At 41.5% G+C, this 24,349-nt stretch overlaps 1 protein-coding gene across 2 annotated transcripts in view; it reads right to left on the bottom strand.

Annotated features, from left to right (window-relative positions):
* Positions 1–24,349, bottom strand: part of TNKS2 (tankyrase 2) — a 68,647-nt gene that overhangs the window by 24,404 nt on the left and 19,894 nt on the right. Inside the window, exons 4-15 of one of the 2 annotated variants that reach the window (XM_073685560.1) lie at positions 23,635–23,671; positions 22,748–22,823; positions 22,515–22,609; positions 18,823–18,889; positions 16,176–16,362; positions 15,543–15,664; positions 10,572–10,663; positions 10,403–10,481; positions 10,083–10,254; positions 8,949–9,028; positions 7,918–8,063; positions 5,561–5,726 (exon numbers count right to left, since the gene is read on the bottom strand). In XM_073685560.1, coding sequence (XP_073541661.1) covers positions 5,561–5,726; positions 7,918–8,063; positions 8,949–9,028; positions 10,083–10,254; positions 10,403–10,481; positions 10,572–10,663; positions 15,543–15,664; positions 16,176–16,362; positions 18,823–18,889; positions 22,515–22,609; positions 22,748–22,823; positions 23,635–23,671 — 1,319 coding nt within the window. The remainder of the gene's footprint in view (positions 1–5,560; positions 5,727–7,917; positions 8,064–8,948; positions 9,029–10,082; positions 10,255–10,402; positions 10,482–10,571; positions 10,664–15,542; positions 15,665–16,175; positions 16,363–18,822; positions 18,890–22,514; positions 22,610–22,747; positions 22,824–23,634; positions 23,672–24,349) is intronic. The other variant, XM_073685561.1, reaches the window with a different exon arrangement.

Raw genomic sequence — 24,349 nt, 5'->3', positions numbered from 1 at the left:
ATATCATAACGGTATATGCAGAAAGACTATAGAGAGAATATAGTGCATCTACAGATATGCTTCAGCATGTCCTGTGTCTGTAACCAAAATACTGGTTGGATAAGCACATGACACGTTAACGCATTTATAGATATACTAGATGGTGGCCCGATTCTAACGCATCGGGTATTCTAGAATATGTATGTAGTTTATTTATGAAGATTTAAGAATAATGCAATGAATACACAGGATTTTACGGGTAAAATATATCCATTAACATTAAATTTTATTGCTCAAAGAACTTAATACAACTGAACGAAATTATTACACAGAACATCAAAATAGATATTCATGTAATGGTTTATATAACTGTATTTAAATAAATCGGACGAAAGAAGTACATCGACACTAGATAATATTTGTTAACAATATCAACCCAAAATATTTTTGTACACCACATTTTTTGTGAATACGTTTTGACTATCTATAAGCAACTTTCCTAGTAAACGGGTATGAAGAACTTGCACTTTGACGTTGGATCTCATTTTAACTCTTGAAAATGCAACGTAGAGTTGTCCATGACTAAAAACGGGGTTCCGGTGGATATATGCCAACACGGTGTAGAGTCTGACCTTGTGACTTGTTTATTGTCATGGCAAAAGCTGGTTTTACTGGAAACTGCCGAAGCCTAAATGGAAGACCGGTGTCTGAAGGACATAAATCAATGCGTGAAATGAACACTTCGTCTCCTTTTGCTGATCCAGTGATCACTGTTGCTTGAATTACGTGGGAATGGAGTCCAGTAACAATAAGGCGAGTTCCATTACATAGACCATTTTTTGCATTTAGATTCCGCAGCAACATTACGATTGTTCCAACTTTGAGTTGTAGTCTGTGGGATGCCATTCCTGATGGCGTAATACTATTTAAAAATTCAACTGGATAATGCTCTCGTTCATCTTCATTGTCTACATCCACTGATTCATCACTTTTGTACAACTTATACTCTCCAGGCATTCTAAACATCACACGAGAATTTAGCAGAGCCACGTCATCGTTCTTGGGACAAAGAATTGCATGGGAGAACGCCCTCTCAACACTGCTTTGGTCGTTCACATCTATTTCAACGCATTGTCCAAAAACATCACTTACGATGCAGTCAGTGCACAATATGTCTTCTGGTATTTCAATAATGTCTTCTCCAAGGTTGTATTCGTTGCCAAGTTCACCGTTACCAAGTTTAAGAAGCCACTTGCTGTACTCGGTCAGAAAATTGCATGTTAATTAGTTGGAGTTTAATAAACTGTTCCCAAAGGTCAGCCATTTTTAAGCTGGACTCGATAACATCTGTTCTTGTTCCATTTGGAATGATTGGAAGGCATTGCCTAAAATCTCCGCCAACGACAAAAACTTTACCTCAAAACAGAATTTCATTTTTTTCAGCAACATTTGTAGTCATTACTTCACACAGAAGTCTGTCAATAAAGCTCAAAGCGTATTTGGGTGCCATGGTGCACTCGTCAAGTATCAAAAGATTTGCGTTGTTTAACTGTCTTCCTGCAAATGTGTCTTGTTTTATTCTGGGAATGGAGATTTTGTTGACTGGAATTGGTATCCCAAAGACTGAATGGATAGTGCGACCTCCTCGTAAAAGGGTTGCTGCAATACCTGTTGTAGCCGATGGCAATACGACTTTTCCCAACCCTCTAACGTGATGCATTAAAACTTCATAGAGGTATGTTTTACGGCTCCCTCCTGGACCGTCAATAAAGAAACATTTTGGCCTTGCATCTGCTTGGTTTTCTATAGCACTCACAATAGTGTCATATGCAATCCGCTGTTGTTTATTTAAGGAGTTTCTCTTCTCTGTTGCCAACAATAATTCGTAAGCTTCGTCATACTCTGGAACGTGTGGAACTTGACTTGCAGGCTGTGGCAAATTAAAGTCTGAATATGTTTTTCCATGCAGTGGTAAGACATTTTGCATGGCATAAGATTCGCAATTTCGACAATTTCCACTTCTGTTGTGAAGACGTAAGCTGTAATCCTCGATTATATGTTCTTTGAAATTTGTCCAAAGTTGAGCTGGATTTGTAGGCGGTCAAATACACAGATTTAGGCAAACAATTCACGAAGTTGCTTAGGCATATGTAGGGTAACTGCATCTTCTAAAGTAAGTCTCCACACAGTATCATCCAATAGAAGTCCTGAAGCCAAAGCTGCAGCTTTAAATGTATCGTGCAATACTCCGTTAACGGTTTTCAAATAGTCATAACTTGTAGCTCCTTTCACATGCAGTAGTAACAGCCGAAGGCAATATCTTTCTTGATCCTTGACACTAACTGTATACATGCGTCCAATTATTCTGCCAAGTCCTCGTTGTCTTGGCTTCCAAGTTTTATTCCAAACGTAATGCTCTAGAATCTCTCGATACAAATACTGCCTTGCGTTTTTGTCACGTTGGTTCAGCAAAAACCATTCCATTAATGTTGACGTCGTGCTTAAAGTTTTTGAGACATCTTTCACTTGAGAATCTTCAAAGAAATAAAGCTGCTGTTGATTTGGTAAATGAATAGCTAAACGTATAATGGCATGGGACTGTGAATGCATTGGAAACGCAAATATCCTCCAAGCAGCTTCTGGAGCACTCACATATCTTGAGTCAACAAAAGTTGATGATTCATCGTGATTGACTGTTTTCTGTTGTATTTCGACTTTAAATTTGTCATGCCCCTTGTAGATGTACTTGAAAAGATATTTTACACTTTTTATTGAAGCACAGATTTCTACGTTGATGTGACAGTTGTAGCGTTTTGATAAGTACGGGTTGTATGGAACTATCCATGAGTTACTTATAATTTTTGTGTTGCGAACAATGTTATCAATGTGTTGTCGCCGGTAGGATGGGTAGCCATCCAAGTCTTTAACAGTGTGCTGTTTGAACTCCTTTGGAAACCCTTTTGTACACTTTCCGTTTTCCATGCATGGACTTTTTGGATTTGCTACACCGCATGGGCCATGAACCATATGAGAGACTACAATATTATACAGTTCAGGATACTTTTCTTGGTTAGGAATTTCAGCCCACACTATGTTGTCGATTTCTTCCTCCGCGCGAAACTTGGAATCCGCGTCTAAGATAATTAGTATATGCGGATGTGGGAGACCTCGTTTCTGAAACTCTATGACGTGTACCATTGCTACGACTGTTCCAAAAAGCCCATTTTTGATGTCTTTCAAAAGGCTGCTGAGTTTCAGTGAAAATAAGCGTGCGACTAAGTCCGGCCTGTGTTCAACTTGCTGCCAGGGTTCTAGATTTTCGGTAATTTCCGGCCATTTAGGATTACAGGTCATTGTCACAAAAATGTCAGGTCTTCCATACTTTGTTACTATTGACATTGCATCTTCATAACGCTGTTGCATGTTGCGGGGGCTACCTTCAAACGACGACGGGAGAATTACTGTTTTTCCAATTGGAATTCCCTTTTGAATTGATTTTTTTGCAAATGTTCTTTTAGAATGCAGTAGTCTTCAACTTTAAGTTGTTTTTGGTTAATTCGTATGAAATTTAGATGATTAGCTTCAATTTTAACGTATGCGTCGACTAAGTACTGTTGTGTCAGTTTCCCACCGTTTAAAATAGGATTGACGTAATTTCGGACAGACAGAAGAAAACTGTAGTACTGCAGTTGTGTAATTCTTCTTGAAGTTCCTTGCTGGTGTAGGTTTTCATGCCACCCTTGATCACCTCTTGGAAAGAATAGCGGATACAGAAGAGCATCAAGGTTGCTGTGCAAAATGCTAATTCGTTGGGTCTTAGGAACCAAAGGGTTGTTTTGGTCTGGCTTAAGATGGACTAATATATCCCTTTGAAAAGGAGGCTCTCCATCATCGTTTTGAAAAACAAATTTGACCTCACTTACACGTGGTTTGTTGTAAAGTCGGGGATCCTGTTTACATTCTTGTTTAATGGCCATGACAATAGAATGCATTTCAGTCCCATTTTGTATAGCCCACTGTTCCTCCTCAGCTTCGTCTTTTAGCATGCGATATGTGGCAGCAAATGGGCTGATTTTTTGTAAGTGTACGGCAATTTGGTTCATCAGTTCAGCATCACACTTTTTGGTTTTTTTTTCAGGTACATCCTTTGTTCTATAGCCTCATTTGTATCAAGGATGTATAATTGTGCAAATTTTGGTGGTTGTCCTATTTCTGGGTGAAGTATTCCAGTGCGGTGGTAGATCTGGCCGTGAATTTTAAAACAATACGGTCTGAATCCAGGGGGCGGTGCAATGTTGGCACCAAATGAAGCAAACGCATGAGAACTGTTGATGCTTCTGATATTTTCCATCAAATTTCTACTGTGTTGATGTGTTCCTTTCATCAACTGCTCAAACAGATCTGAGTAGTGAGGTCTCGGTAGCATAACTTTTCCTTTTTGGCAGCATTGAGTAAACTGATTGTCAGATGGTTTTTCATCAATAAAATTCAGAGTTGCATTTAGAGCAAACTACATTCATATTCCCACAGTAGTGTTCAATAATTGTAGTTTCGCTGTCTGTTACGTAACGTGCAAGTTGTTGAATATTCTGCTGGGCTTGCCTTAGTTGGTAGAGCATTCGTTTTTTATGAATTTGGCAATCGTGTTGTTGTCTGTTTGCCCTGGATTGTGGAGATTCATTCACCCGACGATGTCTGTGGGATTCCGCATCGTGTTCCTGCCTAGTGGCAGCGTGTTGTGGTGTCTCCTGTTCCCGACGTTGTCTCTGGGAATCAGCTACTTGTACCTATCGTGTGGCAGTTTGTTGTGAGGTTTCCTGTTGGCGACTTTGTCTGTGAGATTCCGCATCATGGGCTTGTCTGGCGACAGTTGGTAGAAGTGTCTCTTGCTCTCGACGTTGTCGTTGTCTTGCTGCTGCTGCTTTTCTGTCATCCTCATTTTCGCTTACGACCCATTGGAAGTGTAAATCATGATAGCGTACAGTAAAGAAGTATCTGTTCAGCGCGCTGTGACTGATAGAACTTGTTCAGTAAACGTGAGTGAACTACGTGGCACTGTGACTGTCAGAACTTGTTCAGTAAACGTGAGTGAACTACGAGGCACTGTCACTGACAGAACTTGTTCAGTAAACATGACTGAACTACGTGGCACTGTGACTGACGGTTAAATTCCACGCCAATATCTCTGATTGAGCCACGGGCGGCCGGGGGTGGGGAGAGCCACGGGCTCCATATATCGCATTTTTGGGATACAAAACTGATAGTAAACATGATGTTGACAGCTATACAGACATTTCTGAATATTTCAGATATTTTTCCCCTTTACTGGTAGCACAAGATATACATTGAGAGTATACAAGCCTAGAGATGCTGGAGCTGGCATTACAAACATGTAATATATAGCCACTATAGCCCTCATTTCTACTCGTCATCACTATAATTTATGATACCACGTGAAGGCGTTGATGATGTAATGGACTGAGGGAAGCCCTTAGATCTCTGTACATCTGTAAATCAGACAAGTTTTAGAACAAATAAAAAATGGAATTTACAGAATTGGTCAGTTTTGTAACTATCGTACCTGAAGGAGCAGTTTGCAGATTTCATATTTCCCTTTTGCTGCGGCCTCGTGTAAAGGTGTAAATTTCCACAAATCTGCAACATTAACGACTGCTCCATGCTTGACAAGCAGCTCCGCTACCTCGTAGTGGCCATACGAGCAGGCATTATGTAATGGAACCAAACCCCTGGAGGAAAAAGTAAAAACAGTAAACTACTCTCTCAAGCATTGCCCACGTTGGCTGGTAGTTTTTCAAAAGATTCACATTATTGAAGGTGTCATACATAAGAAACATGCAAACAGCAACACTACACGTCCATGATGTAAAGACACACAGTGCCTCCATTTCTATAGATGGCAATGCCATATTATTCTTCACTAAAGAGCATTGCTTGTAATGAAGATTATGGTGCTCGAAGATGTGACATATGGTGGCATAGTGTTATCACAGGTAAAATATTAGGTTTGTGCTGGAATTACACAAGCAGTGTTTTGGGCTAAACAAAAGCAGAGACAAAATAGTCTTTCCTTAAATTCTCTCTGGATCAATTTCCGGCATTGCAGTGAAAACGCCACCAAAAATTGAATGCGAGATCCCAGCATAATGATATATCTACACTGTTCAAAAAAATAAAGGGAACACTTAAACAACAGAATATAACTCCAAGTAGATCAAACTTCTGTGAAATCAAACTGTCCACTAAGGAAGCAACACTGATTGACAATCAATTTCACATGCTGTTGTGCAAATGGAATAGACAATAGATGGAAATTATTGGCAATTATCAAGACACCCTCAATAAAGGAGTGGTTCTGCAGGTGGGGACCACGGACCACATCTCAGTACCAATGCTTTCTGGCTGATGTTTTGGTCACTTTTGAATGTTGGTTGTGCTTTCACACTCGTGGTAGCATGAGACGGACTCTACAACCCACAGAAGTTTCTCAGGTAGTGCAGCTCATCCAGGACGGCACATCAATGCGAGCTGTGGCAAGAAGGTTTGCGGTGTCTGTCAGCGTAGTGTCCAGAGGCTGGAGGCGCTACCTGAAGACAGGCCAGTACACCAGGAGACGTGGAGGGGGCCGTAGGAGGGCAACAACCCAGCAGCAGGACCGCTACCTCCGCCTTTGTGCAAGGAGGAACAGGAGGAGCACTGCAAAATGACCTCCAGCAGTCCACAAATGTGCATGTGCCTGCACAAACGGTTAGAAACTGACTCCATGAGGGTGGTATGAGGGCCCGACGTCCACAGATGGGGGTTGAGCTCACAGCCCAACACCGTGCAGGATGCTTGGCATTTGCCACAGAACACCAGGATTGGCAAAGTCGCCACTGGCGCCCTGTGCTCTTCACAGATGAAAGCAGGTTCACACTGAGCACATGTGCCAAACGTGACAGAGTGATCTGCTGCCTGCAACATCCTTCAGCATGACTGGTTTGGCAGTGGGTCAGTAATGGTGTGGAATTTCTTTGGGAGTGCCGCACAGCCCTCCATGTGCTCACCAGAGGTAGCCAGGCTGACATTAGGTACCGAGATGAGATCCTCAGACCCCTTGTGAGACCATATGCTGGTGCGGTTGGCCCTGGGTTCCTCCTAATGCAGGACAATGCCAGACCTCATGTGTCTGGAGTGTGTCAGCAGTTCCTGCAAGATGAAGGCATTGAAGCTATGGACTGGCCGCCCGTTCCCCAGACCTGAATCCGTTTGAGCACATCTGGGACATCATGTCTCACTCCATCCACCAACGTCACATTGCACCACAGACTGTCCAGGAGTTGGCGGATGCTTTAGTCCAGGTCTGGGAGGAGATCCCACAGGAGGCCATCCGCAGCCTCATCAGGAGCATGCCCAGGCGATGTAGGGAGGTCTTAAAGACATGTGGAGGCCACACACAATAATGAGCCTTGTTTTAAGGACATTACATCAAAGTTGGATCACCCTGTAGTGTGTTTTTCCACTTTAATTTTGGGGGTGACTCCAAATCCAGGCCTCCATTGCTTAATAAATTTGATTTCCATTGATGATTTTTGTGTGATTTTGCTGTCAGCACATTCACCTTTGTACAGAACAAAGTATTCAATGAGAATATTTCATTCATTCAGATCTAGGATGTGTTAGAGTGTTCCTTTTATTTTTTTGACCAGTGTATATTAAAAAAAAAAAAAAAAAAAAGAGAAGTTTTGCATTTATCGTTTTAAATACAACATTACATAGATCACAAACAGCATCTGTAAGTAACAGCACTCTAATGAAAGTTTGGTGTGTAAGGTAAAATGTAATTATTTTACTTAATTTATTTTCATCTCTACCATCTACTAAAAACATGAAGCTTGCTAATGCCGCCCTGGACAAACAATGAGCCAGGTAACTGCTTACCCTTTATCCTTTGCATGGACGTCAGCTCCGTGTTGTAACAGGTATTCCACAACAGCCACTCGATTGTATCCCGCCGCAAAATGGAGGGGGGTAGACTGCCGTCCTTCCACATCTCTGCAGTTAACCGTCTGCGTGTTACACCATTTCTAGTAGAAAGAACAAGGTCGTTTTATATAAACTCTTTTCCCGTACAAACTATTGGGGAGCTCTGCTCGCCAGTCGCATACAGACATGTCTGCAATATCAGGTGAAGTAAAGTGAGGCTGCTCGTCACATTACAAGGTTATAGCAATTTACAGGGTAAAGCAAACACTTTTCATTCATTTAGTAGGGACTAGTGTAATAAATCTATCAGATATGACATTGCGATTTAGAGGGGTTGTCCAAAACTGATGGTCTACTCTGTGGATAGGTCATCAATATCCTATCACCTGTTATCGGGACCAGACACTGCCAAAGTACAGCGTTCATAACGAACACCGTAGCTCAGTACGCTGTGTGTTAGTTGCTCTCAGAGACAGCAGCTCAGCTCCTATTGAAGTGAATGGCTGAAGCATAGATTTGAGAATTTAAAGGGCATTTGTCACCAGCATGATGTAGGGACAGAGACCCTGATTCCAGAAATGTGTCACCTGCTGGTCTGCATACTGTCATTTTGATAGAATCTTTGTTTTCTTTGCTGTAGATGGAGCAGAGCTCAGAATGCTGAGCAGTGTATAACCCTGCCCACACCACTGATTGACAGCTTTCTGTGTACACTGTACATTGATAGGATTCTGCTAAATCAGTGGTGGGGGCGGTTACACACAGCTGTTGACCAAGAGGCACGAGACACCTAGTCCTGTAGTAATAATCTCTTGTTCATAAAACACTGATTTTATTGAAACAGCAACACAGCCCAGTAAGTGACATGACTGGAATCAGGCTCTCAGCTCTTACATTGTGCTGATCTCAGATTAAATAGAAAAAAAACATGCTGACAGATTCCCTTTAATAAAATATTATAGACCGAAAGAGACACGACCACTCACTTTTATGGTTTCCATGTCTCCAGCTTTTGCAGCTTCTAGCAGCTGTCGATCTGCATCTGTATTACTGAATGATAAGCCTTCTGGTGAAAAGAAACAACATTAATGCACTTGTCACTGACCTCATTTAAAGGGAATCTGTCACCCCCCTGGGAGATATCAGACCTCAACTATGGCCATACAGTTGATAGAAAAGTAAATCTATACATACCTGTATGGCCCATAGGTTTGATTGCAGAGAAAAGTGTTTTTATAAACTCTGTTTTGCACAGGCTTGCCGTCCCCCGAACGCCAAGAAATCCCTGCCTAACTGTTTATTATTCCCCTAAATCCCCGCCTATATGCTTAGTTACCATGTCCCCCCCTCCCCGGCATGTCATAGGGCCCTGTGACGTGCACTGTGCTCCCTGACTTCCTGGGCATGCACTCACATAGAGCGTGCTTTGTTCCCTCCTGCCCCGTCTCTCCCGTGCACTACGCTGCATGGCTCTATTGCGCAGGCGCCGGGAAGTGACAGTGAGTCCCCGGGGCCTGCGCAATAGAACCCTGCAGCGTAGTGCACGGGAGAAATGGGGCAGGAGGGAACAAAGCACGCTCTATGTGAGTGCATGCCCGGGAAGTCAGGGAGCACAGTGCACGTCACAGAGCCCTATGACATGCAGGGGAGGAGGGAATATGGTATAGGTGGGGATTTAGGGAAATAATAAACAGTTAGGCGGGTATTTCTTGGAGTCCGAGGGATGCCAAGCCTGTGCAAAACGGGGGTTATAAAAACACTTTTCTCTGCAATGAAACCTCTACTATGGGCCATACAGGTATGTATAGATTTACTTTTCTATCACCTGATTGTCGTAAGGATTCGGGAAGGAATTTTTTTCCCCCAATGTGGAGCTTAGTGTTGCCACATGTTTTTTTTTTTTGCCTTCCTCTGGATCAACATGTTAGGTGATGGGATGAACTAGATGGACTTAGTCTTCCTTCAACCTTAAAAACTATGTTACCTGTATGCTCATAGTAGAGGTCTGATATCTTCCAGGGGGTGACAGATTCCCTTTAAAAAATAGAGCAAAACTGAATAGTATAATTAAATAAAGAACATTTTTGAGAATCTAGAACAAATCCATGAAATGTGTGTACCTTGGAGGAGCTGCTGCACACTCTCTGTACCCATTTGAAGGGCAGTGAAGCCCTGTAGTGATACTATTGCTGGGTCGCATCCAGAGTTTAAGAGAATTCGGCAGGTTTGTAAATGGCCGCAATGTGCAGCACGATGGAGGCATGTCTGCCCCAAGTTATCCACTGCATTCATCTATTATAGAAGTGCAAACAAACAGACTCAGAATCAAATAGCGTAAAGCAATCATTATAGAAATGTATTGCTCTCATGATTATAGTAATGTACACTTGCTTGGACAGCAAGACAGATCACGGATATTCCCGAATGGCGGAATCCTTACCTTTGCCTCGTGCTTTAGCAAAACCTCTGCAACATCGTTGTGGCCCTTCTCTGCTGCGACGTGCAGTGGGGTCAGAAAGCTTTAGTGCACAAAAGAGAAAGAAAAATGGATTTCTTAAAAAAAAAAAGGATTTTACTAACGCAAACATCCCACTTATAACCGGACTTACTCTTTAGTCTCTTCATTGACATTGGCCCCTTTCCTAAGTAGAAGTTCACATATTTGTTTCCTCTTGGGGTACGGAGAAAACGCAGCAAAATGCTGAAATACGCAAGAGAGACACTTTATCTCAAGTACAATTTTGTCGTAAGTTTACAATCATTTCAAGCAACGTGCAGATTACATACCGTCTGAGGCCAAGTTCACACCACTGTATTTTCTAACTGACCACACACAGCACTAGGACCAATGTTATTCTATCGGCTGTTTAGATGAGCCTTTTTAGTTTGTTTTTTAATGGACTACATGTGTATATAAAAAAAACCAACATGTACTAGGATCTTCCATGTGTTGGATTAGACTTGCCTATTCAAGTCTATGGATATGCAAAAAAAGAAAAATCAGATCCCTTATGGATTATCCGTATTGCATCAGATTTTTACGAATATATTGTAAATAACATAGGAAATTGTATTTGATCATGTATAATTTACAATAATGATGTATAAAAACAGATGCCACATGGATGTAAAAAACAGACACATGGATGGCACACAGATTGCATACGTGCATTAAAATAGTCTCAGTTTTCTGGCTGAAACTTGGCCAATTTTTTCTTTTTTTTTTAATACGCTCATGTGAACTTAGCCTCTGAAGCACAAAAATAAGAACATGTAGAAAATCAGTGGAAAAATGCATTATTACAGCTTGAATGGTTTTTGCCATGATATCTGGTGTATAAGTTTCAAGTTTCAGCGCAACATGTAGCTGCGCAAAATAGTGACTATTGGTGTTTTATGCCGGTTTTTATTCTAAAAAGTGAGCAGTAGCGAAAGGAGTGGAGCAGAGAACGAATAGAGGCATCATAATTCAGAAAGTGGTGTAAACTGCAAATATATATTATATATATAAAATTTTACTTAAGTGCATGTCATTTTGGCTAAAAATTATTTTTGCCATTGGGAGTCATTTGTAATTTTCCACCATTGATCCCTCAATAGCCTCTGTGTTGCATTATGTATTGCTGGCTACAGAAAGAGTTAACTGAGAATCGGTCACTAGGCTTGTTCTGACTGTGCAATGGGGGATATTGGAGCTTTTAATCTGCCTTTCTTTAGCTCCCCCTCAGCCAATTTAGGACCACAGACCACATGAAAATTTAATGTGAAGGGAAACCGCGCATGTGAAAGCAAAATGGTGCATAATTTTTAATGAAACTGAATTGAGATCAATGATTTTTAGCCCCAAATATATTCATTTTAGTAAAAGAAAAGAAAAATTGGCCCTAGAGGTGGACAAACCCATTAAAGGGCGTGCAGCTCTTAAAGAGGACCTGCCATATAGTCCATAAACTCAAAACATGGCAGCACTACCTATACGGTGCTGGGCTACAGAGATTGTAATGTTAGTGCAGTATTAAAGCTTAAGTGTGTGGTGCTCAGCAAAAGTCCACAGCAATATAGAACATCTTCACGTAGCACTCACCAATCTACAATGTTACTTTAATTAATCCAGTGGGGAGTTACACAACACAAGAGCGGGCTCCTTTCTCCTGAAACAGCACAGTGACAGTTTCGCATCACTAATGATGCTTAATCTGATGCCTGCATCATGGTGCCACCGAAGGAAACACCATCACGGACGTGAAATGGCCGTCATGATGTATCAGAAGGGAGCCCGCTCCAGCCCTGGGTCGTTCAAGACCATTCTGGATTAAAGAAGCGTTAGAGATTGGAGAGTGCCGCTACTTAAAGAGAACCCGTCACCGGTTCAAAAGTGGCCAGATTCAGATTTTTATTCCCACTGCTCTCTTACAGGGGATGTCCAGAACTTTGTAAAACTGCCTGTTGTGCTCGGCACCGTTCTTTGCCGGCACACAGGCCGCTCCTGCCGGCGATTCAGCTGCTTCTGATGACGTGAAGTCAACAGAGCGGAGGCTTCTTTTCCCCCTCTGCTGCGTTGATGGGGCGTGACTGCAGACATTATGCTGATTGACAGCCGGGCTCCCCACGGCCTAACTGGGGGAGTCAATCAGCATGATATCAGCATTCGGGCCCCGTCAGCAGAGCAGCCCAGAAGGAGAGCTGCTGTTAACATGGAGCAGCTGAATCGCCGGCAGGAGCAGTCAATCTCTTAGTTTTTTGACACATAGTATAAATAAATAAAAAAGTACCAGACCACCCCTTTAAGTATTACTTTTTATTATTTTTTTCAATAACCCGAATGGTTCCAGAGTATGTTTTTTTTTTTTTTTTTTTTTATAGTGCTATGTTTTTGTATGATCTTTGCCAAGGGGGTGTGACTCTCTAATTATGCAAAACAGCCTAAGGACACACCCACAGAGAATCTAATATGGTCTTTACTAAAAGATTGTGGCACAACAATTTGCACTAAATACAAAGGAATCTCTGGAACCGTGTAACAGATTTATATGCATTATATATTTTATTCACTTTGCTCCCCAGAGGAAATGGTTTAGTTTTCTTTGTAAATATAGAATATTAAGAAAAAAATGTAAACTCAGGGGAACAACATAACAAAAACCGGCCACTTTTGACCTGGTGACAGGTGCTTTTTAAAAGGGAACCTTTCAGCTGATCCATGCTACCTGAATCCCGTGCAGCATGAATCAGGCACTGTGTTTTACCATGAAATCTAGCAGTGCTTCAGTGAAAACATACCCTGGAAAGCTGGGTGAGGACTATGCAACTTGGATAACGAGTCTGAAGCAAGTCCCCAGTGGATTCTCCTTGCCCTGCTCCCCATGACTGACAGGTCTTCTCAATGTGACTGTATAGGGAAAGACTTGTCCGTGTAGGAGAGGTGTGAGGAGAGAAGCCGTCGGGTTGGGGGCTCTGCCTCAGACCAGTCATCCAAATTCCATCATCACTAGCCTACTTTTAAAAGTATGTTTCCTCTGAAATGCTGCAGTACTTTGGGGTAACGTATACACAACTGCAATATGGAGATACAGAAAAAGAAATTCCGTCTCACCATGTTATATGTAAAGAAACCGCTAGTATACTAAACACACTCCAATCCAAATGAAACCCGCAGACCATCGGTAATAGTGCAAAATGAAGCGGATCCGGAAGTGTCCATAAACACAAATGATTTATTCCATTTAATTAAAAAATACCCATGATGGGAGGAGATGGAGTTACTCTGACGAGTAAGTAACTAAGAGTAACTCCATCTTCTCCCATCAAGGACAGTTTTGAATTCTTTTAATCAAATGGAATAAATTATTTATGTGTTTATGCATACCTTCCCAATCTGGATCCTCTTCTTTTTGCACTACAACTGTAATATAGTAGTCAGACTTTGAGTCATGCTGCTGGAGGTTTGAGCAGCATGACTCAGATAACAGGTACTCATTAATGAATTGGGTGCATCTTACTATACTGGACTTTTTCAAGATTGACGCAAGAAAAAACAGTCTAGATGAATCGGCCTCTAAGTTTTTAAGTTATAGGACACTGTGACTGTCAATTTGGGAGCCTGGGCTATTCATGAAATGTGAGAGCCCCGCTGCCAATGACTGACAGTGTCCTCTCTTAGGCTATGTTCACACGTTGCATTTTTTTATGCAAAATAAAAACTGCGTTTTACAGTACCAGGAAAATCTATGAGATTTCAGAAATCTCATGCACACATTGTTTTTTTCCTGACTGAATTGGAAAACTGTTGTATTTTTTAATACTGCAGCATGTCACTTCTTCCAGCGTTTTTTCACCCATAGAAAGCAATGAGTAAGTGCAAAAACGCAGCACAAACACAGGAATCAGGTTTTGCTGCCTTTTTGGTGCAGAAAACTCAGTAATAACAGGCACTAAACTGTATCAGCAAGCAAAAGATACAAATGTATCTGAAAAACGCAGCAAAAAACGCAGCAAGAACCACGGGAAAAACGCAGAAAAACCTGCTTTTTTTAAGCAGATTCTTCACTGCCAAGTGAGAAGGCTTAGCCTGCAGAAAAAAAAAAGCAGCAAAAACACAACGTGTGAACATAGTCTTATTATTGAAAGCTGTCAATCTGGGGGAGCTTACAACTCATGAATTAAAAAAAAAAAGCTTTCAAAGTCTCAATCAAGCGAATAATCAAACAGAGGATCTTCAACAATTTCCTTTTTTTAGTCTATTTAGTACAGGTCAATCAGTAAGGGGCACTTTTCGCAAAGTGAAGGCAAATACGTCACTCAGCAGTTTTTTTTTATGCAAGATGAGAAGTAGTATATACTGTGGATTATTATAATTACATTTAAAACTGTAACAAAAATGAATAGAACTTCTCCCAAAAGTTTCCTTCTTGAACACTTAAATTTTATTTTAGAAATGACTGAAGATAAGCATGTTTTCCCTAAAGGCTTGGTTTACTGGGAAGTGAGGTCAGACAGATGACCTGTGAATAGCTTACTGGAGAGAAATGTTGAATGTGTGTTTTTTCTTTTTACAGACTGACATACATCGATTTTCCAGGCTTAGCAGAGGCGTTAGGAAATTCTCTCATGGGAAAGTTTAAAAAAAACAAAAACGCAATTGAGGTGCTTTAAGGGAAACGTTTAACTACTTGTTAGACGGCACATGGAAAAAAAAAATTCCCTTACAGTTAGCAAACAAAAACTTAGTTCTAATAAATTCAAGCAATTATCGCAATGTTAATAAACAAAAATTCCAAAAGGATGCAATTAATGGTGGCTCAATTTCTTCCATAATGCCCCATTCACAACACATTTGTAGACAAAGGTTTTCCTGTATGCCTCCAGATCCTAGGGAGAAACAGTCTAATATTTCCTAAGACTCTCTTCCCCTCTCCAATGTGAATAGGTGACCAATTGATATTATTCTATACTATCAACCAGAAAATGAGTATTAAAACAGTGAGATTGCTAAAAGCAATGTACCCTGAGAAGTACAGAAATTACTTTTAATATCTGTTCTGCTCACTTAGAAGAACAAATAATCTGATTGAGAAATTTACCAGTGCAGTCTCGTGAGTCTGAGGATGTTTGAAGTTAACTATTTCCAACGATAGATGTTTCTTCATGCGGGCGACATCGGCTTCCCTCGCTGCTAGTAGCAAAGAATGACCCTTAAATTCATCTAAATTGAAAAAAAACAGAAAATGGATTAAACAAAAATAAAAGTGTGAGCAACTGGATATAGTGAGCCACCAAGATGAGCAATACATGCCTATGTAGCAGTGTATTAAAGTGTACGTCACTGCAGTATAAGACCAAAGAACAATATTAGCCAGTCACTGTGTGTCCCACCCAGCAGGCAGGGTCCTTACTACATGTTTGATGTCAGATCTGCCTTCAATATATGCCAAGAGGGACACTAAGTGCTGGGCTAGACGGTCATATTAGAGTTCTTAGAAAGGTCTGTAACCAGCACCTTCATCATAATACATACACATTTGTGATAACTCCTAGTAAACCTACTAGTTCTAGGACTCTGAGGACTGCCACTTTTACCTTACCAGGCAGAGATTTTGCCAGTGACTTCATGCCACCACACTTTCCCCAGGAATAACAACCTATAGTCCCATTAGCCATATAAAATCTATAAGGTAAATCTATAGTGAGGTAAGGTTGAAAACATCAGGACTCACATGCTAGTCGCTCCTTTAGCTGTGGTGTTGGGGCCAAATCCACGGCGCTTTTATTGTGGCAGTTGAGCATGTGGGGGTCGGCTCCATAGCTGAGCAGGAGGGAGCACACCTCCACACGGTTCTTGGAGGAAGCTTCATGAAGAGGAGTAAACTGCCACAGGTCCATGGCATTTACACAGGCTCCATGCTGTAAGATAAAGTCTATTGACATCTATATGGCTGGTTATGGCAATGATTTACTGAAAGGGGGAACACAACCAGCAGCTGTAACAGAAGCCATCACACTATCCCACATACGCACTGAGGGAAGCACTGACTTTAAAGGGGTCTGATGGGGTTGTCTGAGAGTTCAAGAGGGAAATAGACTACAGAATATGTGCCCTTTTTTCCCACCGCCACAAAAAATGCGGTGACATGCTGCGCATCCATGTGACCCCTGCTGCCAGTCACTGGTCTTAGAAATCCCATGATGTACATACCAGCATCACCAGTGAAACTGGTAATTGGCTACAGAAGTCACAAGTTGTCACTACATATTGTCACTACAAGGAAGTAAGCAAAGGCAGTCAGAAAACCTGGGCATTTTACATGTGAGTAATGTGTTTTTCATTTTATATTCCTATACTACATTTTATTTCATAAACTCTGACAACCACTTCATCGTTCAGTATTCTGTTAAAGTGGTGGTCTCAACTTCACAAGCTATTACCTATCCACAGGATAGGTGACAAGATGCTGATCACAGGAGGTCCAAAGAACGCAGCCCTGAAGTGTCCTGTGTGAGAGGAACAATGGGTGGGCACGTTTACCTCTACTCCAACAGGGGGTGGGCGTGTGCATGTCTACTCCAACAGGGGGTGGGCGCGTGCATGTCTACTCCAACAGGGGGTGGGCGCGTGCATGTCTACTCCAACAGGGGGTGGACGTGTGCATGTCTACTCCAACAGGGGGTGGACGCGTGCATGTCTACTCCAACAGGGGGTGGACGCGTGCATGTCTACTCCATTCACAGCCTGTAGGACTGCTAGAAAACAATACATACATCACTTCGCTTTCTCTATTGATAGGACAACATTTTTAAAAGGGAACCTGCCACGTTGTACATGCCATCCCATCTGAGGACAACATAGCAAAGAGAAGAGAAACTGAGAAGAATGATATATAGGTTTGTTGGAATAGATTCAATATAACTTATCTTATTCATTGAAATCGCTGGCGTCTGTATTAGCTTGTCCAGTTGTGGTCCTACTAGCGATCGACAGTTATCTCTGCATGCACAGTCAAAGAGGGAAGACTGTCGATCACTGATAGGACCACCCACTGGACTCGTGCATAAAAAAATGGAGATTTAAATGAACAAAATTCAAGTTTTATTGCAGCTTTTTCCACAAAAATGTTTTCAAATCTGATCAGCTCCTGCTCAGTACCATCCTGCCTGCGGTTAAGATACCATTTCCACCATGACATGTTCCCTTAAAGCAGGGGGTGGGGAACCTCTGGTCCGCGAACCGAAATAGACCTTTTCTCCGGCTCCTAGGCAGACTCCCAGGGACTGCAGTGCTTGGGCTGACGGCCCCGTTTTGCCGGCCCTTTAAATATTCCTTACACTGTGAGCACACAAACAACGTTCACTACTGAACACTGCAGCGCATGCAATGAAGGATTATACCCTGATCCTGGCCAGTATTAGGACGTACTTTGCAGGAGGTGTCAGCGAGTGCTGCACTCCCTTTCCATTAAAGACAGCAGCCCCAGCATCTCCTATGTGATGCTCCAGCCCCAGCGTCTCTTATGAAATGTATAAGCTCCAGCCCCAGTCTCCTACGTGATGTACATGCTTCAGCGTCTCCTCTGTGATGCATATGCTAGAGGCTCAGTATCTCCTACTTCAGAACAGCTCTTGACCATTGTTGACTGGCCCAGCCAGAGCCCTGACCTAAACCCAATTGAGCATCTCTAGAGAGACCTGAAAATTGCTGTTCACCATCCAACATGAACTGGAGAGGATCTGCAATGGCAGAGGATCCCCAAATCCAAGTGTGAAAAACTTGTTGCATGATTCCCAAGAAGACTCATGGCTGTACTAGCTCAAAAGGGGGCTTCTACTCAATACTGAGCAAAGGGTCTGAATACTTATGACCATGTGATATTTTGCTTTTTTAATAAATTTGCAAAAATTTCTACATTTCTGTTTTTTTTTTTCAGTCAAGATGGGGTGCAGAGTGTACTTTAATGAGAAAAAAAATGAACTTTTTAGAATTTACCAAATGGCTGCAATGAAACAGTGAAAAATTTAAAGGGGTCTGAATACTTTCCATACCCACTGTATCTCTGTGTTCGGAGCACTTTATGGCTGCAAGCTGTTCTTTACAAAACTTGTAAAGAGTCAACTGCGCTCCAGACTGACGCAAACCTGGAAAATCAGTTCCGAGTAGCGACATCCTCAACACCACCTAACATCAGTCTCACCTAAAAGAAGCAGCTCCAGCTATCACATTAGGGGGGAGGTAATTACCTGATCAAATATAGCAGGATCATTTTTAAGTTGATACGGCCCCCGATATATTGTCGAAATAATCAAATGGCCCTCTGTAGAAAATGGTTGCCCACCCTTGCCTTAATGTAACAAACAATAAATCACCTTTACCTTAACAAGAAGTTCTGTCACTTCATAGTGGCCGTACGAACAAGCATTGTGAAGAGGCACCAAATCCCTATAAAAAGCAGAGAAACAAAGAATGGTCTGAGCATAGTACAATTAAATGCATACAACAATTGTAATGCTGCACTTTCCAGAGACAAGTGATGTATTCTCTCATAGTACAAGTTGTCTGTAACACTAATATTTTCTGCCATTTCATACTCCTAACCACGAAGCCCTAATCTTTATTCATGTGTAAAGTTTGTGTTAAACTACAATCATTTCAGAAAATGCTGAAATAAACAGATGGTGAAATTAGCTGCGGTGTCCATTTCTACAGGGACATCACACATTTACAGCTGACCCCAATCGGAGCTCCCTGTGGGAAAAAGGGTGGTCCTGTATCCCTATAATCAGCACGAAACACGGCACATTCTTAGTCCATACATGTCGTGTTCACTACAAGATGCTCAAATTATCTGTGTCTACAAGGGGTATATTTTGTTCAAGCTGGATAGCAATGAGGCAAGATTTCAGATGAAGTATATGATGCAACTTGGTTACGATATTAAAGGGGGTTTCCATTATTACATATGAAAGGGTAAAACTCAGCTCATTCTAGCCCCTCAAACCACTTACATGAGTGTATGTTACAAGAACAAAAGTGAATTAACATCTTTAGAAAATAAAAACCTTGCTCCATTGTAGAGAAACTGACTTTAGAAGTGTTATGTAAATGAGGCTGGAAGTGCTCTGGGCGGGACAGAGCACATGCACTGCTTCGCTCCCAGCTCCATCCGCAGCCTGACTCCGCCCCTATACTAGGTGATTGACATGAGGCCGCAGTGCTAACCAAATGTCAAATTTATTCTGTGATCCAATAGCAGCAGTGAACCACATGCAAAGATGAAGCTGAAGAGAATCTTTTTATAAAGGAACTATCAGGGAAGATGTGAACAATTCCCATTATGTTAGCAGAGAGATCGCGCCGTCCATCACTAAATGGCAACTTGACAACTTATTTATGAATCTAACAGATTATTGCACTTTTGGAAGCAGCAAAAAAGGAGATGTATCCATCACTAGCTAAATGTGGGAATATGAACCCTGAGAATTAAAAAAAAATAAATTGTAATCTTAGATCTGCCAAGAAATCTAGTCTAGACACTAATTTCTCAGTCATTTCTTGCTAAAGATGCCTAAGCCTTGACTAGTCTGCTTTCAATGACATCCTGTATACAGATGTTTTTCAATGGTTTTTATAACAACTGATAGTGTTAATAGGAAGATCTACCTTTTTATACCCTCAGGGTTGGCAAAACATCTAACAGCTCTAAAAGCCATTGGAGCCTCCCACATGCAGCTACTAAGTCACATAGTCCAATGGAAAATGAAAAGTTTGCCATAATCACAGCAAAATCTTGCAATTTTGCCAGAATTACCATGATCTTGATAAAAAAACGCAGAGGAATTTTGCAAAAACATTAGATTTGTACCAGTATAGTTCTACATAGAACAATGAAAGCCAGGCTGGAGCTCAAGAGCTGCCATCCACGTGAATACAGAATAATCTTTTGATTTTACCCTATAAACCATTATTATAATTTAAAGGGAACCTGTCACCCCTTTGGAGTTATCAGACCTCTAATATGGGTATACAGGTGATAGAAATGTAAATCTATACATACCTGTATGGCCCATATTCAGGTCTGATTGCAGAGAAATCTTTTTATGCAATCCGTTTTTCTAGGCTTGACGCCAAGAAATGCTCGCCAATACGCTTAATTTAAATATTCCCCCCTCCCCTGCATGGCACAGGGCTCTGTGACGTGCAGTCTAGAGCTGAACATCCCGCGCATGCGCCTATAGCTGTAGGCCCTTTTTTCCTCCGGGTAGGGGGAATATTTAAATTAGGCATATAGGTGGGCATTTCTTGCCGTCCCCCGGACACCAAGCCTAGAAAGACGGATTTCTCTGCAATTAGACTTGTAATATGGGCCATACAGGTATGTATAGATTTACATTTCTATAACCTGTATGGCCATATTAGAGGTCTGATAACTCCAAAGAGGTGACAGATTCCCTTTAAATAATATTATACCTCATGAACAAGCTAAGTTTCAGCTTGCCCTCTTATTTTTTGCTCTTTGGGAAGGGCACTTAATGGGGGCAAAACATCTGCATGCAATGAAGGGTATAGACATTTACTGAACCAAGACTAACTCGGATAGCAGTTGGTACAAGTTTCACAGCAGTTACTAGCAGGGCTGTGGAGTCGGTAAGCCAAACCTCCTCAATTTCCATGACACCAACTCCAACTCCACGACTCCCTCATACATGGCTCATGTTTAAGTGATAAATTTACTGTAGCCCAGCTTCATCTCAGCTAAAAGTCTAGACCCTTAGATCAGGAATAGGACAGACATTTATAGGACATTTCATAACTTTCCTAAATTCTTATGAAAAAATATTCCCCACAAACTACATTGAAATACTGTACCCAATTTATTATATATTTTAGGAGTCGGAGTTGGTCCATTTTATACCGATTGCACCAAAATGGGCTCCGACTCCACGACTCCGACTCCACAGCCCTGGTTACTTGTAGTGTATTCCTAATGGCAACTGATTAAAGGGGTGTTCCCATCTCCAAGATCATATCCCAATATGTAGTAGGTGTAATAATAATATTAGCAAATACCTCCAATTGCAACTGTAGTATAGTTTTTAAGACTCGCTGTGTCGCTTACCACATGTGCAGGGCATTGCAGTAGCTTAGGTATCCATGGTTGCTACCACTCAAAGTGACAGTTACTTAGTTAGCTGTTAGTGGTCATAACCATAGATACCTAAGCTACTGCAATGCCCTGCACATGTGGTAAGCGACATAGTGAATCTTAAAAACTATACTACATTTGCAATTGGAGGTATTTGCTAATATTATTACACCTACTAAATGTTGGGATAGGAGCTTGGAGATTGGAATGTCCTTTAAAAGGGGTTTTCCACTACTAGGACAACCCCGTCTTGATCTAAATGTTTGGCCCTGATAAAATAAAAAAGGTCATACTCCCTTCCCGTGCCGGCACCGTTCCAGCGGTGTCGGCACTCATTCTCCCGGGGCTCTCGTGCGGTTGTTATGACACATGAGCCTTGCGCCCAATCAGCCCTGGCATCACTGTCCCCGCCTTTGAATGAATTCAACATGAAGAGGAAGCGAGAGTAGCGCAGCCCTGCCGTCCTCTTCATGATCGTTCATTCAATTCGTATGAAGGCAGGGATAGCGGCGTCAGGGAGAATGAGTGCCGACACCGCAGGAATGGTGATGGCACGTGAAAATTAATATTTTTTTTATTTTAAATCGGGGCCAAAACGTGGAGTATGAGAAGGGGTTGTCCCAGTAGTGGACAATTTGTGCAATCAAAAGCAATAATTTTAAACCAATGAATTACTTCTCTTCAAATGATATTGACATTTCTTAGTAATATTTTTGGTAGAATAACCATTTTAATACCATTTATCATCTGACAATGGCTAGTTACAGCATGTGCCATTATAAAATTATTAGAAATAACAAAAAAAGATGTAAATTATAGCATCCAAAATGTAATAAGGAACAACATTTGATAACAAATCCCAGACTATAACTATCGTGCCTGGATAAGAACCCCAATAAGTAGTAATGAGTGAGCCCCTACCCTTTATCCTTGGCGTGTACATCTGCTCCGTGCTGAAGTAACAGCTGTACGATTTTGACACGATTGTAGCCAGCAGCTAAATGAAGCGGGGTTGACTGCAAAAAAAAAAAAAAAAAAGAAAAAAAAAAGTGTAAAATCTTTATCTAATGCATGTATGTATAAACATCCTGAGATTTGGCTGCAGATGGCAGTGCAATAACTAGAGACATCAGTGATAATGTATAAACCATTACCTTTCTTCCATCGCTGGCATGGGAGTTAACATTAAGGGGCGTCAGCAGAGACATCATTTTCTCATCATTTCCACTTCTACAAAAACAAAGTTTTAGAAAAAAGATTGAGGGAAAAAAAAGTCAGTGGCAGTGTATCATAGACAACACTATTAACAAAGATGCCACTATCTACGGAGACCCCAGTAAACAGATGAATTTGCAAAGTGAAGTTATTTTGATCTTATTTCCCTTGGACAGTTTCGCATAAGTGTAATAAGGCCGCATTTTTGGAAGAGTATGCCCAACTCCAGACATTATGGTGGGTCTAATTACAGAACTATAAATCTTTATGATGCAGTTCATGGGTATTCGGGGTATTACACTAGCTGTTGGGCCCAGACCTATATCCTTATTTTGGCTTGTCTGAAACGGAGCCTGTAGCGGTGTCCACAGGCAGCCATTCATATAGAGTTTTTAAAGAGGTTGTCCACTACGTTTACATTGATGGCCTATCCTTAAGATAGGTCATCAATGTCTGATCGGTTGGGGTCCGACACCCAGCACCCCTGACGATCAGCTGTCATCGATGTCTGCGGCCGCCAGCCGGAAGTACTTACTTGAGGAGCTGGCGGTCTACTTGTAGTGACCGCCGCAGGGTACTGCACATTTGCCTGCCGCCACAGATAACAGCTGATCGGCAGGGGTGCCGGGTGTCAGGCTCTGGGCGATCAGACATTGATGACCTTGTCCTAAGGATAGGCCATCAATGTAAAAGTAGTAGACAACATCTTTAGTTAATGGCTCACCCCTGTGGTTCAGGGAAAAGCCCTAGCTAATAGGCTGATTATTCTAGGAGTGTATATAGAAAGTGGGTATTCATTCTGAATAAATCATGCAAGCTTACACACCTAGCACTTTCCAACAGCTCGTCTTTCTTGTATTCCCCTAAAAAAAAAAAAAAAAATTATAAAAAAAATGAACCAAAAAATAAAGACATAATTGTTATAATCAATAAGCACTATATTTCAGGACCAGGGCTGTGGAGTCGGAATAAAATGGACCGACTCCTAAAATTTGGTACAGTAATTCAATGTAGTTTATGGGGAATAATTTTTCATAAAGTTATGAAATGTCCTATTCCTGATCTAAGGGTCTAGACTTTTAGCTGAGATGAATCTGTGCTACAGTAAATTTATCACTTAAACATGAGCCATCTATGAGGGAGTCGTGGAGTCGGTGTCATGGAAATTGAGTCGTCGAAGGTTTGGCTTACTGACTCCACAGCCCTGCTCAGGACAGTAACGTAAATGTAACCCGTCACCAAGCTTTCACATATAGAAACAGTGGTATGGCGCTTGTTCCCCAGTTAAAATTATTTTATTTTGTAGAGATGAGATGTGCCGGCAATGAGAGATCTGGCGTAGAAGCTATATGCAGATCAGGCTTAGAGTGCACCGGGGTCATCACTGGGCCTGAAGAGGCCATCCAGTCCGATTTTTATTTGGCTTCTACACTAGATTTCTCATGACTGGCACATCGAGTATCAATGGGAAAAAAATAAAAAACATGTATATTACTTACCGGTAATGTGTTTTTTCGGAACTCATGACGGCACAACGAGAG

Source organism: Phyllobates terribilis, unplaced genomic scaffold (genome assembly GCF_046119375.1).
Source record: "Phyllobates terribilis strain yellow unplaced genomic scaffold, ASM4611937v1 Scaffold_5__5_contigs__length_657084704, whole genome shotgun sequence".
In the NCBI taxonomy this organism is placed as follows: Eukaryota; Metazoa; Chordata; class Amphibia; order Anura; family Dendrobatidae; genus Phyllobates; species Phyllobates terribilis.
Note: the sequence above shows the minus strand (reverse complement) of the source record. Positions and strands in the feature narration are given on the sequence as shown.